The sequence below is a fragment of the Sturnira hondurensis genome, unplaced genomic scaffold (assembly GCF_014824575.4).
Source record: "Sturnira hondurensis isolate 20B ecotype Veracruz unplaced genomic scaffold, ASM1482457v3 Scaffold0003801, whole genome shotgun sequence".
In the NCBI taxonomy this organism is placed as follows: domain Eukaryota; kingdom Metazoa; phylum Chordata; class Mammalia; order Chiroptera; family Phyllostomidae; genus Sturnira; species Sturnira hondurensis.
Genome location: NW_028076432.1, coordinates 8751195 through 8767054, shown reverse-complemented (window position 1 = coordinate 8767054; position 15860 = coordinate 8751195). Strand labels below are relative to the sequence as shown.

Here is a 15860-nt window from a genome sequence, read left to right as displayed (position 1 = left end):
TAAGCACTTTATTATAAATGTGAGGAATAATAGCTACTTCACAGGAAGAGATGGCTTAAGTAATAATAACTATTATTATTATTATTATTATTATTATTATTATTATTATTATTTGAAATGACTGGTATAGTAATTGGTACATATTATTAACCTTGAACTAATTAATTTCACAGGATCTAGAAAAATTTTAGTAGTGATGATGATGATGGTCATATAACCTGCTCTTTTATGGCTTCTACTGTGATGCCAAAATCAGTGAATTTCTTTTACTGCTCATCTTACTTAAGTATTCACACAATTAATTGTACAAAGAAAACAGAAGCCCTTTGTTATCTCAGTTTCCATAAGAATACATTCTCTTGAGTTCTTTTCTTTTTTTACATTTTTATTGTTATTGATTTTAGAGAGATAGAGAGAGAGAAACATCAGTTTGTTGTTCCTCTTATCTATGCATTCATTGGGTGATTCTCGCATGTGCCCGTGGCCGGGGATCAAATCTGCAACGTTGGCGTATAGGGATGACGCTCTAACCAACTGAGTAGTGAGCCAGGTCTTTGATTTATCCCTTTTTTCATTGTTTGTGTAAGCTCTAACTTCTCAAATGGTGCATAAATATTTGAGTTATCTAGGGTATAATCAGAACTCTCTTACCTTTGCATCCTACACTTTGTCTACTGCTGTTGCTGCCCGTATGTCGATACCTCCCAAACAGTTCCAACTCAGACGTCCACTCTCTGAGCCAGTTTGTCCTTATTCAGTTTCTATCATGACATTTCAAACTGGCCCTGTCACAGAAATTTTAAAATAAATTCTAAAGTTTTATTTTATTTTTTTCGGTTTTAATTTCCTCCCTCTTGATTAGTTCAACCCATTACATGAACTAAAGTTACTATAGGGAGTAAATGCTACAACTTCATTCCAAGGCTCAGAAACCTACCGAACAGGACCAGAGATGGAACTCAGACTTGTATAAATACTTCACATGTGTGGACGTTATAACTGTCATGTGCATTTCTTTCATCGATTCTGTTTCATGTTCTCGTTCATGTATGCCTTAGAGTGTTCAACTTACACCTTTTCCCTTAAGGTCAAACTTCTTTTTCTAGTTTCATTCCTGGTGGCCAGAAGAAGAATTTACCAACTTAGTATACCATTCATTAAACCATTTGACATGTACTTTTTCTGACAATATCCTGTGGCCATGGTTAGTATTCCCATAAATAATATTTTATACATATAGTTCAAAATCCGAGTTACTAAGTTATATTATAGTAGCATTTTTTTCTGCTGAATTCACTATTGAAGTATTGCTCAAATTTTGCTTGCATAATCCATGCCTAAAGTAATGCCTAAAGTACATCTGCTACATGAGATGCTTCTAGTAGTTCCAGTATTGAGACAACCTGGATGAGATCCAATAATGGCCTGTTATTATAATGAATGCTGTGCAATGTGGTTCATGTCATAGAAAGACTCCAGGGTAGGATTTGAAATAATTGGACAAACCTTGGAAATCTATTTGTTAGCAAAGTTTTCTTAGCAAAGGCACTTATAATTACTCACGGAACCTTTATGAGGGTACATGATTGATGATGATAACATTTAACCACAATCTTTTAGCTTTAAATTTTTTTATTAAGCATGTCTCCAGCATCTAAAACACCTAGATATCAAGTTCAATGGCCTTATTTAGGAATATTCCTTGGGTCACTTAACTTCCGTTTTTCTTTTCATTCAAGAAAAATGTTTATATATGTTGCTTCTGTTGTGAGGATAGAAATCTGTTCCTTAAAGAATGTTATTGCCTAATAGCAGGAGATAAACATGAACAAATGAGTGCTACAGAGTTCGAAATTGCTATAATCATGGTACATGGTTATAATGGCAAAAATGCACATATTTTAAAAAGAGAGGAACAGAACATCCTTATAAAAGAGATATTAATAAAAATGAGAATAGGTGTTGGTGCTCTGGCTTTTCTCACTTCTGGCTGTTTTATTTAACCACACTGGTTTAACTAAAACACTGCCCACTCAATACGGGCAGGTTTGGCTAAGATCTCCTCATGCAGTTATCATCTCTGAAAAGGCAGGAAGTGGTGAGTGGGCACTGGTTTATTGATCCTTCCCACACATGTTTTGGGGGGATGGTATCATGCCAGGCAGTAACTCCCATGAGAAATGACAGCATTTTGTTTCACTAGTAGTCATTAATAAAATACATTGTTTATAACAGCAAAAGGATGTTAGTAGTAAAAGCCATTTGGAATGTATTTTTAAATTACTATTTATGTTGAGAATTTGCATTTACTTTTTGACAAAAGGTAATTTGGTCCAACTAAAAGAATAAAAGTTCTAATATGGAAGGCCAAGCCTACTACTTTTTAAAAAAGTGAATTAATAATTCCTAAAGTGAATGATTTTTGAAGGAAAGTTTTTAATCTACTTGATAATTATATTTGAACAAATAAATATACCTAAAATTTTAGTCTTTCTTATCTTTCTGTACCACCTTTTCTGTTCAAGAAATCACTGATTACCAAGTATGTGATGATAAATATAGTTGAAGAAATGTATTTACTATCTTCAAGGGGTTTACAGTTTGGAAAGTAGAATATACGAATCTATTCAAAATGTAATAAATATATAGGTGGAGCATAAATATATATACATAATATAAAAACACAGAATATATACTTTAAATTAACTGTAATACAGCATAATAGTTAACACCATAACCTGTCATCTGAGTCAGGGAAATCATAGAAATCCCATGATGAAACAAATTATGTAAAGTGGGTTATGTTTTCCTAAAGAAGATATGTTAATATTGTAGATAGTATTTTTAACCAAGTTCTCAATATCAAATAAATCATCTGTATGATTAACCTTGTCATAAGGTAAATGAACCACAATTATGAACATGACTAGCAATTATAAGTAACAGAAATTATACTCCTCAGTATTATAAAATAGATCAGTAGGCTAAAATGTGTAAATATCTAGAGTCTACCATGTGCCTCATATTATACCTATACTTGATGAGTTAATATCTGTGAAATGAGTTAATATCTATGAAATGAGTAACTAGGTTACACCATCCCTGTAGGGAGATCCTTGAAAAGCAGGGTGGAGCAGGTCAGTTTAGTTCTGCCAGCATTTTCTCGGCGGCACTCTGGGGCTATGGTCTACAATCTCAGTAAGTTTACAGTCTGGACATTTGAGTTGGACCAGAAAGAATGGGTCAACATGGAGAAGTGGGCAAAGGGTACTCCAGGTGGAAAAAATATCATGAATAAAAGTAATGGTGAGAATATGTGGGGTATCTAAGGTACATATGAAAGAGCCTAGTAAGAAATAAGAATCACCCCCAGGTCCAAGCCCCCCTGAGCACCAACCCTAGTCCTTTGAGCCACCCCGTTTTCCCTCCAACAAGGTGAAAGAAACTACCATGAACCAAGGGACACTCACCAAACTGCAGGCACACGTGCACAGTGGTGGGAAAGGAAGTGCTCGTAGAAAGAAGGGGGTTCACAGAACAGCTACAGCATATGATGAAAAACCTTCAGTTCTTGTCACAGAAGTTAGGGGTAAGAAATATCTCTGGTATTGAAGATGCAAACATGTTCACAGACCAAGGGATGGTGGTCCCCGTTAACAACCCCACAGTTCAGGAATCTCTGGCATGAACACTTTCACCCTTACAGGCCATGCTGAGTCAACACAGCTGAGAGATACAATACCCGGCATTTTAAAGCAGCGTGGTGCACACAGTCTGACTAGATTAAGGAGACTGGCTGAAGCTCTGCCCAAACAATCCGTGGATGGAAAGGCACCCCTTGCGACAGGAGAGGATGTTGATAATGAAGTTCCAGACCATGTAGAGAATCTTGATGAGGTTTCCAAGAATGAAGCAAATTGAATTGAGTCAACTTCTGAAGATAAACTTGAAGAAGTTACTGGAAGCTACTATTTTATATCATGACTGCTTTTTAAATTTTAGTTTATGGATTTAATAAAAGCTAGATCTCAAATATTGTTAAGCCCTAGCCCCTTGGACACTGTAGCTATTTTCAGGTTTGGCTTATACACAAATCATTCTTTGCAGCTAATTAAGCTGAAGAAGGGACTAAAGTTTAAAATAATGGTTAATAAAGTTTATTGCCCAGTTAAAAATAAAGAAATAAGACCCCCCCCCAATAGTGGTAGGTAAGGTTTGAAAAAATAAAAGCTAGGAGATGATAAGAGGTTATGTTATCATGTAAACTCCTATGCAAGGAATAACAAGGGTCTAATTATGGTGGGAGAAGGGGAAATACAATGGAAAACTGAAAACTCATGTCAGAGAAAAGAAAATATTTGTATGTTTTTTAGGATTCTGTTAATTTTTGTTTTTTTAAGTTCTATAAAATGTTTACTGATAACATAAACTGTAAAAAAAATATACAGTTGGCAGTAGGGCTTGAAAAAAGAATTGTGCAGCAATGTAAGATTTGTTTATTTTTTTATTTTAATTGTTGTTCAAGTACAGTTTTCTGTCTTTTACTCCCATCTCAGCTCACCCCCTCTGCCCTCCCCACATTCCTCTCATTTCCACCACCTCCCCTTGGTTTGTCCATGTGTCCTTTTTATGTGTTCCTGTAAACCCTTTCCCTTTTCCCCTGAAATTCCCTCCCCTCTCCCCTCTGGTCACGATCAGCCTGTTCTCTATTTCAGTGTGTTTGGTTATATTTTGCTTGTTTGTTTGTTTGTTGTTTAGGTTCCTGTTAAAGGTGAGATCATATGGTATTTGTCTTTCACTGCCTGGCTTATTTCCCTTAGCATAATGCTTTTCAGTTCCATCTATGCTATCATAAACAGTAGGAGCTCCTTCTTTCTCTCTGCTGCATAGAATTCTGTTGTGTAAATGTAGCACAGTTTTTTGATCCACTTAATTACTGATGGGCACTTAGGTTGGTTCCAGCACTTGGCTATTGTAAATTGTGCTGCTATGAACATTGGGGTGCATAGGTTCTTTTGGATTGGTGTTTCAGGGTTCTTAGGATATAATCCTAGCAGTAGAATTGCTGGGTCAAAGGCAGATCCTTTTTAGTTTTCTGAGAAAATTACATACTGTTTTCCATAGTGGTTGTACCCATCTGCAATCCCGCCAACAGTGCACTAAGATTCCCTTTTCTCTACATCCTCTCCAACACTTGTTTGTTGCTTTGTTTATGATGACCATTGTGACTGGTGTAAAGTGATATCTCAGTGTGGTTTTAATTTACATCTCTCTGAATGCATCTGAACATCTTTTCATGTGTCTCTGGATCCTCTGTATGTCCTCCTTGGAGAAGTGTCTGTTCAAGTCCTTTGTCCACTTTTTAATTGGGTTGCTTGTCTTCTTAGAGTGGAATCATGCGAGTTCTTTATATATTTCAGAGATTAAACTCTTGTCTGAGGTATCGTTGGCAAATATGTTTTCCCATATGGTTGGTTCTCTTTTTATTTTAATGCTGTTTTCTTTAGCTGTTCAGCTTTTTATTTTGCTGAGATCCCATTTGTTTATTCTTTCCTTTATATTCCTTGCTCTAGGGGACATATCAGTGAAAATGTTGCTGCATGAAATATCTGAGATTTTCCTGCCAATGTTCTCCTCTAGGACTTCAATGGTGTCACAGCTTATATTTAAGTCTTTTATCCACCTTGAATTCATTTTTTTGTATGATGTAAGTTGGTGCTCGAGTTTCATTTTTTAAGACACAATAAAGAAAGAAAACTTCAGGCCAATATTACTAAGTTTTATTCTTATCATCATTTTCCCCAGCACATATAAGATTAATAAATTTGAACCATATCTCCAATGAATATTTTTTCAGAAAAATATCTCACTTACTAGGTATATTCTATATATATTACCATTTATTGTTACTGTTATCTGAAAGTATGTTTAAGCCACAAAAGCACAGCAGTTCCTGATAGTGAATTGCTACCACCCAGAAATAGCAGTTGTCTGTGGTTATACAGTACACACTAAAGAATTGTTTAGTGTCTTTAAACATTAAAGATCAAATAAATCATTTCTCATAGGTCAGAAGAGAGACTTAAAGTTATTCTTTAGCAAGTCTCACTTTCAATGTGTACTTTTGGTCTCAAGTAGAGGCAGATACTTCCAGATCCCAGCTGACACAATACAGGTTAGTTAGTACTAGTGAAAGTAACTACCTGTAAATAATATTTGAGCTTGAGATATTAGAATCTTTCTATCCAGGGGAACACTAAAGTCCTCAGGAGAAAATTCAGGTGGGTTAAGTATTGCACAACATGGTTCTTTAAGTTTTAAGTGAAATACTATGTAATCATTTGAGTGATACATTCTAGACACAAATGTTGAAATTCTAATTTTAGGCCAGATAATCAATTTGACAATTATTTCATCTGGAAAATTCCCAGTAGGTATTGATTACTTTGTACTGTTCGTTCGTTCGTTTTTTTTTTTAAGGTTTACAATTAAGTTTCTCTTTTTTTATTGTTGTTCAGCTACAGTTGTCCCAACTTTTTCCCCAACTCTTTCCCCTCCCTCCACCTTGACTCCCACAGTCAACCCCCACTGCATTGTCCAGGCCCATGAGTCCTCTATTCATGTTCCTTGACTTGAACCTTCACTTTCTTCCCCCTACCCTCTGGTTGCTGTCAGTTTGTTCTTTATTTCCATGTCTTCGATTCTATTTTGCTTATTTGTTTGTTTTGTTGATTAGGTTCAACTTATATGTGAGATCATATGGTATTTGTCTTTCACTGCCTGGCTTATTTCACTTAGCACAATCATCCCAGCTCCATCCATGCTGTCATAAAGGATAGGAGTTTCTTCTTTCTGCTGGGTAGTATTCCATTGAGTAAATGAACCACAGTTTTTTGTTCCATTCATTTACTGATGGGCACTTGGGCTATTTCCAGGACTTGGCTTTTGGAAATAGCACTGCTATGAACATTGAGATACATAGGTTCCTTTGAATTGGTATTTGAGGATTCTTAGGATATAATCCCAGCAGTGGAATTGCTGGGTCATAAGGCAGATACTTTTAAGTTTTCTGAGAACATTCCATACTGTTTTCCATAGTGATTGTACCTGTCTGCATTCCTACCAACATTTTACCCTTTCTTTCACAACCTCACCAGCATTTGTTGTTAGTTGATTTGTTAATGATGGCTATTATGACCAGTGTGAAGTGGAATCTCAGAAAACTACAGAACACTGAGGAAATAAATTAAGAAAGACACAAATGGAAGCATATACTGTGTTCATGGACTGGAAGAATTAATATAATTAATTTTGGGCCCATACTACCCAAAGCGATTTATGGATTCAGTGCAATCCCTATCAAAATACCAATGAAATAATTCACCAATATAGAACAAATATTTCAAAAATTTACATGGGACCATAAATGACCCCAGACAGCCTCAGCAATTTTGATAAAGAAGAACAAAGTAGGAAGGATAACAATACCAGATATCAAACTGTATTACAAGGCCACGGTAATCAAAACAGCCTGGTACTGGCATAAGAACAGACACATAGACCAATGGAACAGAACAGAGCCCAGAAATAAACCCATGTCTCTATGGTCAATTAATATTTGACAAAGGGGGGCAGGAACATGAAATGGAGTAAAATAGCCTCTTCAATAAATGGTGTTGGGAGAACTGGACAGCTACATGCCAGAAATGAAACTAGACCACCAACTTACATCATACACCAAAACAAACTGAAGATGAATAACAGGATTAACTATACGAAGTGACACTATAAAAGTCCTAGAGGAGAACCCAGGCAGGAAAATTTCAGATGTCACACACAGCAATATTTTCACTGATACATTGCCTAGAACAAGGAATATAAAGGAAAGAATTAACAAATGGGACTACCTGAAACTAAAAAACTTCTGCATGGGTAAAGAAGCTTTACACAAATGATGTTTAAACACAACATCAGCAAGATGGAAAGGGAACCCACTGTATGGGAAAGCATATTTGCCAATGATACTTTGGACAAGGATTTGATCTCCAAAATATATAAAGAACTCACATGACTCCACATCAGGAAGACAATCCAATTTAAAAATGGGCAAAGGACCTGAACAGACACTTCTCCAAGAAGGACATACAGAGGGCCCAAAGACACATGAAAAAAAAAAAGCTCAACATTCGTTTATTCTTCATTTAGTTGTGTTAGTTATATTCCCGGTCCCTGTGAGGAATTGGGAATACAAAAGTAAAGAGCACTCATTTTCTGAAGGTTTAGTAGGATCACAGAGAAGACAATGTTCTTTTCTTTTTAATTTTCTTATTTTTCAAGTACAGTTGTCTGCATTTTTCCTCCACCACTTCCCCCAACCTCAGCCATCCCCACCTGTCTCCTCTGATTCCATCTCCTTTGGTTTTGTCCTTGTGTCCATTATAGTTGTTCCTGAAATCCCTCCCTTCCTTTTCCCCCCATTCTCCCCTCCCACCTCCCCTTTGCTTACAGTTAGATTGTTCTTAATTTCAATGTCTCTGGTTACATTTTGCTTGTTTGTTTTGTTGATCAGGTTCCACTTAAAGGTGACAATGTTCTATTGTAAGATCAAATGAGGCACAAAGGAGGGACTGCAGAGGAGTGTTAGGGAAGACTGCAGAGAAATCCCTTGAGCTTGATATTGGAAAATCAGTTAGTAGAAGGTCATTTGACAAGAGGAAGGGAAATTAACTGGACTTTGCTTTTTTCATTTAGATCAGTGACATCTTTGGAAACTGTCTTATTTCTAAAGTTTTCTGGTATACTAGAAATGACTCATATAGTCTTAAGTTAGAGCATCTACTCTTAGAATAAATGTGAATTAAGCATGTTGTCATGGGTTTCAGGATTACTGAGTTTCATAATATAAGAAAAAAATAACCCTGGACCTATTTTACATTTTCATGCATTGGGCTCCCATTCTGTGACTGAAATAGAAAAAGAATTAAGCGTCTTTGAAAAACAATGTAGCCAAAACCAATTGATATGATAGAAAATTAAACAAAAGATGATATTTATGCAAGTGTTTGATATAGTATTTGTTGTTGATTAAATTTATACTATAATAATGCTATTTACAAAATTAGCCAGTTATTTTCATTATAGGGATAGTATAAGAATAATTGCATATTGATATATGTCACCAGAAACATATGAGAATTTCTAAGTTATAAATTAATATTTACTATTTTATATTTGATTCAAGAATATTATAGGAAAATTTTATCTTCAGTATGAGCAGGCCTGATTTTTTTATTCAGTGATGTTCACTTGGCATTTCATTTAGAATTGTCTGTCCATATCTACTTTTCAATTTCAGCAACTTCCAAGTATGTTATTTAAATTTTTCCATCAAACTGTACATTCATATTTTACAAAATATAATAGTGCAGAAGGACTTCAAGCAAAAAGATAATCTTACTTTTTTTTGTTTTTACCTTTATATTTCTAAGTAGTCTTGGGTATATGTTTAACTTTTTAATGCCTACTTTTTAGTTTATGAACAATAGTCATCTTTTGATTCATGTCTTCTCACTTCTTTTTTTAATAGTATTTGGTCTTATTTTCTTAGCTATGAATAATTCCCTTAATCATCTTACTTTTGTGTCCTGTGTATTTTACTTCCAAATTGTGAGTAGAAGATTTGAATACCCTTCCCTTTCCAACAGCTCTCCCTGCTTCCATTTCTCAATCTATTGTCTCACTCTTTAATTTTCATAGTAAGCATGGATAACATATATATTCTATTGCATAATGACTTTTTCACTTTATATGTGCACTTATAAAGGTAAAAATCAATATTTGAAATTTGCACCATCGTGGATATAGTGTATGCTGAGTCAAGTCAGGCTGTGATTATATTTCTTTTATAATTCCAAGTCACAGTCCCTCTGCTACTTAAAGGAGAACATCTGAAGGGTTCCTCCTTTTACCAGTTTCTTAAAACAAATTCATAGACTAGTTTGATATTTCATGCCATATCTTTCTCAAAAATTTTTGTTTTGCTGTTGAAAAAAAGGTTTGCTTTCTCAGATTTTTCCTTACTCCATACATTGTTTATAATCTATTTAATTTTCTTCAACAAGCCGATGAACATATTTTAGTTTCTCCTTTTAAAAAAAGTGTAATTGCACTATACTATATTTTTATCAACTACTGAAAATCTCAACACTTCAGGCTTCCCAATTTTATTGGGAAACCTGTAATATATACATTTCTATTCTTAGTTTTACATGTAAAATGGGTTTCTTTTATTAAATTATTATTCTCTCATTTCTATTTAAATTTTAAATTGTACTACTTGAGTTTTGCTCTGATAAAATCATATTTCCCCAGTAAGCTTATTCTTTAGTCTAATAATGCTCAGTATTAATGCCATTTGACACATTATTTATTTTAGTTGCTCTGAAGGAGAGCAGCTTAACTGTATCTAGAGTATTTTTTATAATCCCAGTGAGTGAAATTAATTGGGTTCAGGCTATCTGTCAGAATTGTACATATATTAAAAATAATGTGTGCAATGCCCATACATTATGCAGTGTTACCTCTGATTTTCAGGTGAGAAAGATGAAATTTAGAGTGACTATTCAAGCTGAATTAGAACTCTTTCTAATAACTATGAACTTATCTCCCTTGGCAAGTTGCTTGCATATAACTTACTGTATAAACATAAGAAAATGTTAAAACAAAACTGTTAGGAGAGGAGCTAAGATTACAAATATGTCAGGTATTTTTTTCTTGTTTAACTGAATGTACTGAAAATTTTCACTACTGCCATCATAATCACTATATCTAATTTCAAATTATTTATGCAAATGTCCAACATTAATCAAAACATTAATAAGTTCAAGACATTCAGTTGAAAAACAGAGTTGGCTAAAAATAAATCAGAGAACAATAGATTACTCTGATTAGTACAAAACTAGTAATTTAGGCTGCTTGGCACATTTTTCAGAGAGAGCCCTTTAAACTTTGTTAATTGCAAAATAACTATATTGCCTACTTGCCATCATCGTTGAGGCTATTTGTTGTTTAATCCTGGAGAAGTAAAGATGCATCTTGCCCACCAATGGTTTTGGCTGAGTCTCAAGATGGTCTGTTCTGCTTTGCCCCGTAAAACTGCACAAAAGACCACCCTCAGTGTTGAGAATCTCATTGGCAGAAGTTACCTGTGCTATCAGGGAGCACACACACAGGGTCAGGAGTGAGAAGATGTAGGTTCCAACCAAGACTATGACACCTGCTTACTAAATGCAAGTTCAGGAGTATCTGCTGAGAAAGAAAGAGTATTACCTTTGTCACAGATGTGGTGTGAGAAGCAGTGAGCTAAGGTATATGAACTGACTTTGCAAAATTCAAAATAAACAGTCGTTTATAAGTTACCTTTAATATAGTCATATAGTGAAACTTGTGCAAGTGAATACCTTATACTCCCTTATTCATTTGAGATTTACTCCTGATGAAATTTCATTTCTTAGGTCTAGTTATTGTTAGTCCAGTTCCATCTTTGTATGTCCCACAGCTTGGGTCTCATGTTAGACTCTGTGTTCTTCAAATCAATGCCCCTCACCCATCTCATTTTTGAAAACTCAGGAAATGAGCTCCAAAATTATCTAAAATGGAAGCTTAATCACCTTTAATTAGGAAAGAGAAATGCAGATATAATTGGACTTCTGAGTCTCCTAAAAGTCAGCCACAGAGGAATGTAGGGAGCAGAATCATTGCCCTTAGCTCTGTGAATGCAGTTCAGTCTTCCACCCCCTGTGCATGTGCCTCTGGGCAAGTGCAAACCCAGCTGCCTCAGCTGTTTTCTTATCTGTGTCATGGAGGTCAGAATGTATACCTCAAAATATTGTTATAAGAGTTAAATGTGGTTCCATATACAAAGATTTTATACTTTCTAGCATACTGTCAATTGTCAACATTGATTCCCATTTTCCATTAATTTTAAAAGACCTCCATCAATCCTTAACTCCCGGATTTTTCTAAGAAATTTGCAATCACTGCCCAATATACCTAACTTCCTTATGGTTGCATAGAATGAACCTTTAAATATTTTTCCCAACTTATACATTTATCTGTGACAAGACCAAGGGTGAGATGATCACATAGTGAGAAGCAAAGGAAAGTGAGAGAAGGAAAAAATTGCAGATATTTCTTATCATCTCACACCAGACTATAAGCTTTTTTGAGTCAAATATAAAGTTGAATTGCTTGTATTTTTAATATTATTCTCTTTCAGTGAAAAATTTTAAAAGGTTCAATGCATATATATAAATAATATAGTTTTATTGTAATAATGTAGTTATTTATGTTCAATGCACACACACACACTTGTGTGTGTATATATATATATATATAATGTAGTTGTATTGTGTGTGTATATGTGTGTGTATGTATATACATAATGTAGTTTTATTGTACATTGTCCCAAATGAGAAAATCAATAAAAAAGCAAAAACTCCTTCAGGTCTTTGGGTTCCAAATCCAAGCCTACGAAGTAACCTTCATGCTCCTAGCTCTTCTTCCTTTGAATTATACCCAATTAATCCAACACTCCCATTTCACCACCCCTCTGCTTATATCTTCACCCAGGCAACTATGGAGAGAGTGGGATGGAAGCTTTCAAAGATATGTCAGCCAAGGAAGGAATCTGCATTGCTCACTCTTACAAAATCTACAGCAACGCGGGGGAGCAGAGCTTCGATAAACTGCTCAAGAAGCTCAGGAGTCACTTGCCCAAGGCCCGAGTGGTAGCCTGCTTCTGCGAGGGCATGACCGTGCGAGGACTACTGATGGCCATGAGGCGCCTGGGTCTAGCTGGAGAATTCCTGCTTCTGGGAAGGTGAGTGACTAAAAAAATTCACATGGAGGTAATACCAGGAAACTGGAGGAATCAAAGGGTATCTTTAGGTGTGCAAGAACAGGTGCTTTGGAAACTTAACCTGTGAGTGGAAGTAGAGCTTAAATATAAAACACCAGAGTCTGGAAATAATCATGGAAAATAAGTAGATGTGCCATGTGCTGATTAATGCTAATAACAGGAATAAATATATAAAGATGATGAGTCCCTAAGTCCTCCAAAAAATGACTATAATGAAAGATAGATTCTTAAATGCTTGCATAATTCCCTTGGGCAGTAAACACATTTCAAACTACTTGCTCTTGCTTTTGAAACTGATTTTGAGAATGACTACAAAAACATATGTCATAATATAGAATTATAGAATTTTGGGTTTGAAAGCAAGAAATTGTTTTTACAACTAATTTTTAAAATGTTCAAAAATTAACTCTTATTTGACTTTTTTAAAAAAAGATTTTATTTATTTTTAGAAAGAGGGGAAGGGAGGGAGAAAGAGAGGGACAGAAACATTAGTGTGGGAGAAATACAATGATTGGTTGCCTCTCACCAACTGAGAACCTGGGCAAGCCACCCAGGCATGTGCCTTGAATAGGAATGGAACCCACAATCTTCTGGTTTGCAGGCCAGCACTTAATCTACTGAGCCACACCAGCCAGGGCTGGCTTATTATTATATGCAACAAATGTGTTTACATTTCCCGATCACCCACATTTTTACCAGCCAAGTTTATAAAAGATTAACTTCGACAGGGATTCATTTTAATTATCTGGATAATCCACTTGACTAGCACAACTCAGTTCATTTCCTGCTGATGCTGTTGAATCACTATATTCCTGTTCTCCAGAGAAACAGAAATGATAGTGAGTATATACAGCAAAAGACCCAGGAGAGCCAATGTTGCAGCTCTGGTCCAAAAGCTGGCAGCTGGGAGACCAAGCAGAGACAATGTTTCCGTGCAAGTCTGAAGACCAGAAAAGACCAATGTTTCAATTCATGTGGGAAGACAGGCCAGCTCCCACTGACCTCGATTTTCTGTTTTATTCATGTCTTCAATTCACTGGATGAGGCCCCCTCACGCTAGGAAGAACAATATGAATTACTCGATCTACTGATAAAAATGTTAATCTCATCTAGAAACTCCCTCATAGACACACCCAGAATAATATTTGACAAAATAAATGGCTAGCCACCCCATGGCCCAGGAAAGCTGTCACATAAAATTAACCATTGCAATCAGTAAGATACTGAACAAAAACCGAGGTTCAGCAGCCTGCTGCTTCTAAAAGCCTAACAGATGTTGGTACAAAAAGGAAAGAGTTGTATTCAGGTGCAGCACAACCTGGGAATAGGGTGAGCTCCCACCTGAAAGATATATTAATCCTCCTGCTGAAGCCCTGGGTTCTTACAGGGAGGGGAGGGCTTTTTCCCAATCCAATTATCTTCCCAGTTTGTGGAGTGCTGGGGACCCTATCCATTCATCCTTTTAACTTTCCGTGCTTGCCTGGGCTGTATCTCCCCAGATCTTGGCCAATGGGCCCCGAGTCTCCCCTCCCCCTCCGACTGACAGTTTAGAGTAACATGCACCGTAGCTTGAATGTGTGAATGCAGTTCACCATGCTATGCCGTAAAAATATTATCATTTGATCACATATCTTTTCTAGTGGGCAGCCAATCTAAAGGCTACTGAAATCCTTCAGAACCACTGCATCTGCCTCAATCTTACTGTCCCAAATAGAAAGTTAACTCGTTATTCTGTTTTTCATTGCTCATTAAAATAAAACAGTTCCTTTATTTTTCAAATGCCTAACTGGCCTTCTGTGATCAGACGGAGCTCCTGCTTAGCCGTATTTTGTGATAGCCACTGATAGCCACTCTATGTACCTTATTCTTTTCTGTCTGATCTGATGGCAGTAGATTGATGTACTATTTTAATGTGAGTGCAACTATTCTTCATAACAGTGATACTGAGAGATTGCTTTTTCATCAATGTCATACATTTTACCTGACATCATCTCTACTTGGCAAGAGTGATGCGCCAGTTAGTTTCATACAATCCAGGCACATGCCCACTGCCGATATTCTTAAATTCCAAAGTGCAGTGCTGCTACTTGAGTGGCAAGAACAGAAAAGAAAAAGCTGTCTTTGGAACACCCTGGCTTTCTGATGGGGAATAAGAGATTTTATGTCTCCTTTCTGCTTTTTTTTTGCCAACATTAGTAAGACAAATCAATTGCATTTCTTTTCCGCCATAATTTGTCAACAAGTAAATGATTTTGATAACATGTACACCAGAAAAATTGGTTTGCACTGTATTTGCTACTTTCTAACTGTATTTTTATTGCTAACAGCACTCTAGGGACAAAATTCAATGTTTTTGTATGTTTTAAAATTTATTCTGTGAACACTCTTTACATGAACTTCTCTTCAATTAATTTAATTTATAGAGTAATAGCGTCATAACCTTTCTTTAGATTTCTTAATCCTTTCATTGACTAGCTAAAAAAAATTCAATACTGCCTTGGCCAGGTGTTTCAGCTGGTGGGGGCATTGTGCCATACACCCCAAACTTGTGGTTCTGATTCCTGGTCAGGGCTCCTAGTACCCAGGTGGGGGGTTTGATCTCCCCTTGGGGCACGTACCAGACGCAACTGATCGAAGTTCCTCACATTGTTATTTTTCACTCTTTCTCTCCCTTCTTCTCTCTCTAAAATCAGTTAAAAAGAGGGTTTTAAAAATCCAACATAGAGTTGAGCGTCACTTCATTTCATCATTGAGCAGTGTTTTTAGAAAAGGCTTTTTTACTCTGAGTCAAAACTCCACGAAGTTTCCACCTCTTGAATTCTCCTTTTTTTTTTTTTGGAAAATTACATGTAATACTCTTTTAAATATTTGGAAACAACCGTATGGCCCTCAGTCCCTTTCACCTTCTCTTTGAAGCATTCCTATTTCTTCTAGTCCTACC

The 15860-nt window shown here is 35.9% G+C and overlaps 1 protein-coding gene and 1 pseudogene across 1 annotated transcript in view; both read left to right on the top strand.

Annotated features, from left to right (window-relative positions):
• Positions 1-15860, top strand: part of GRM5 (glutamate metabotropic receptor 5) — a 463609-nt gene that overhangs the window by 149600 nt on the left and 298149 nt on the right. The window contains exon 3 of the mRNA XM_037042924.1: positions 12631-12880. Within this exon, the coding sequence (XP_036898819.1) occupies positions 12631-12880 (250 nt within the window). The remainder of the gene's footprint in view (positions 1-12630; positions 12881-15860) is intronic.
• LOC118984756 (transcription factor BTF3-like) lies at positions 3432-3921 on the top strand (annotated as a pseudogene).